This window comes from Taurulus bubalis (genome assembly GCF_910589615.1).
Source record: "Taurulus bubalis genome assembly, chromosome: 2".
In the NCBI taxonomy this organism is placed as follows: domain Eukaryota; kingdom Metazoa; phylum Chordata; class Actinopteri; order Perciformes; family Cottidae; genus Taurulus; species Taurulus bubalis.
The window spans coordinates 26655792-26658287 of NC_136590.1; the positions used below are offsets into that span (position 1 = coordinate 26655792).

Here is a 2496-nt window from a genome sequence, read left to right on the forward strand (position 1 = left end):
GGGATTAAAAAGCACTTCAGAACTTACCTTTAGTTCTCCCTTCGTTGATGGTCCTGGCCGAGGTTCTGTCCGTCAAACAGAGCAGGAGAACGCAGAACGTGCAGATCCTCTCCATCTTCTTCATGCGTGTCTTCTGAATATAAATATACGTTGGGAGCCTGGAGTTGGCCTCACACTCCGTTCCCTGCGGTCCCGGGCATTGGAAACTTCAGAAACCGACAAAGCCTCTAAATCTGGATCCTGCAGACACAAACAACCACAAAGGGAGACGGTTATCTGCTGATCAGAGATCTGTCTGGAGAGCAGCTAAAGACACAAACTTCTCAGTTCAGTTTTAGACCAGGTGGCATAAAAAAATAAAAATAAACAACACCAACAATTGTTCAGACAAATAGTAAAAGAGGCTGTTTTGACTGTGCGCAGCTGTATTCTTAACTAGATGTCCTGCTAACTGTACCGCTCGTCGGCGTTACATTGTCCAGACTCTCCTGCGTCATGAATAAGGAGCAGGGCTGTTACCGCCTGTTGTTTGTCAATGGATGGCCCGGCTCAGTGTGCCCCGGGATAATGGGCCCTTACTGGGAAAACACTTGAAACTTGCCAGGAAGCTACAGAATCTGAAGGAGCAGCAGAGAGACTCGACTGGCAGCTGGCATGAGACTTCAGGTTGAAACAGGTGACTGCTCACTGGAGCATCAATCTGACTGCAGGAGGCTCATGATACCTCAAAATTGAACATTTTACATCACAAAATAACTCATAACGTCCCTTTCTGGTGATGATGTTCTCAACGGAGAAAACATTTGGTCCAAACTTTGTCAGAGAACAGTAATATAAATGCCATTATGGTGTGTAAACACCAAACGTTTTATTTATTATATTAGATAAAGAAGCTAAAAATGGCATTTATTATATTCTTTTTTTTTTAAAGAAACAATATACTATGAAGTTGTCTGAAACTGATTTAATTTAATTGGCTCAACCATCAATGCTATTCAAATATGTAAGGCCCCTAATAGAAATAGGAGCAAAGTTAATAACCAAACTTTGCTTGATACTAACAAAAACTTATATGAGTATTAATACTACAACATTATTTATAAAAAACACTTAAGTACAACGCTGTCACCATGAAGTCATTCTACACAAACTATACAACTATACATACAAACTATAAACATTAACAGCCTACAACAAGAACACGAACGGAATAATGCAGTGATCTTTCTCCTGCGAGTCGGACCAACTGCGCACAGGCGCCAGACCCCGGTGCGTGCGCCCCATGCACGCAGGCCGCGCCCACACACACATACATACACACACACGCGCGCACGCACACACACACACACACACACACACACACACACACACACACACACACACACACACACACACACACACACCGTTTAAAGAAACAGCCTGCTGAATGAAACGTATTCTTTCTCAATTAAGGACTGGGGAAAAAAGTTTTTTCTCCTGCTGCTGCTAATTCCGTTGGCACGCTGCCACGCTGCTGCAGCCAAAACACTTCTACTGCATTCTACTGTTTCTACTCAGAGAGAGAGAGAGAGAGAGAGAGAGAGAGAGAGAGAGAGAGAGAGAGAATGTACTCTAAATGTACTGCACCTTTCTGCCACATAAATCACACTTAATAAATCAGTGTCAAACAGACCGTCTATGGTTAGAATTAACCTTATAATGCTGTAAGTCAAGCAATTTGATCAAGTGTCTGCACAACTGGGGATCAATCAAATACATTAAATAAACGCTTTGTAAATAACATCAAAGTGTTTGATCAGGACTGTCACCATGCACGGTGTCAATTTATCAACTGCCTGAGGGTGAAATAGCATTAAACGTAATTTTTTTCTGACAGAGTTCAAACTCCGCTCTGAGCGTCTTTCCTCCAAACAAATAGTCCGTGTGGAAGGTTCAATGTCTAACAGGCAGAGTGACTTGTTAGGATCTGTGCACGTTGCAAAACACAACAAAACTTCTTCTACTCATCTGAAAGCTACAATGTATTTCCTCCAAGTCCACGATTCCATGTTGAGTCCACTGTAAACGTGGATGTACAATGCACATGAGAGATCCATGGTTGGTGGAGGAAAAAACAACAACTTATTGTGCCTTATTTCAGTGCATTTGTTTTATGAAAATAAATGGAAAAAAGTAGAATGAACTTATTCTAATAACTATATCTGAGATTTTAAGTAGCTGCGTATGAGGATTTCAGTCGGGATTTAACCAACACACTGCAGCTGAAATGAATGAAACAACACATTTCCAGCTGTCTCGCTCCGTACCCACCTTTCCTCCCGGTCTGGGATGACTGGCATACGGGGGGAAATCACTCCTTGTCCCGTTCGATACGAGTGAATATTGCAATCCTCATTTGGAGCTCCGTTGTCGCCACTGTACCTTCCCCAAAAGCGGTTTGCGAGCGGCTCTTGTGTATCTGGCTAAAAAACAAAGTCGATCTTATAAATCCATTAA

The 2496-nt window shown here is 42.3% G+C and overlaps 1 protein-coding gene across 1 annotated transcript in view; it reads right to left on the reverse strand.

Moving 5' to 3' along the window:
- Window positions 1-124, reverse strand: part of fgfr4 (fibroblast growth factor receptor 4) — a gene marked incomplete at its 5' end in the record, with an annotated part of 14702 nt that extends 14578 nt beyond the window's left edge. The window contains one exon of the mRNA XM_079234481.1: window positions 28-124. Coding sequence (XP_079090607.1) covers window positions 28-124 — 97 coding nt within the window. The remainder of the gene's footprint in view (window positions 1-27) is intronic.
- Between the last annotated feature and the right edge of the window lie 2372 nt (window positions 125-2496).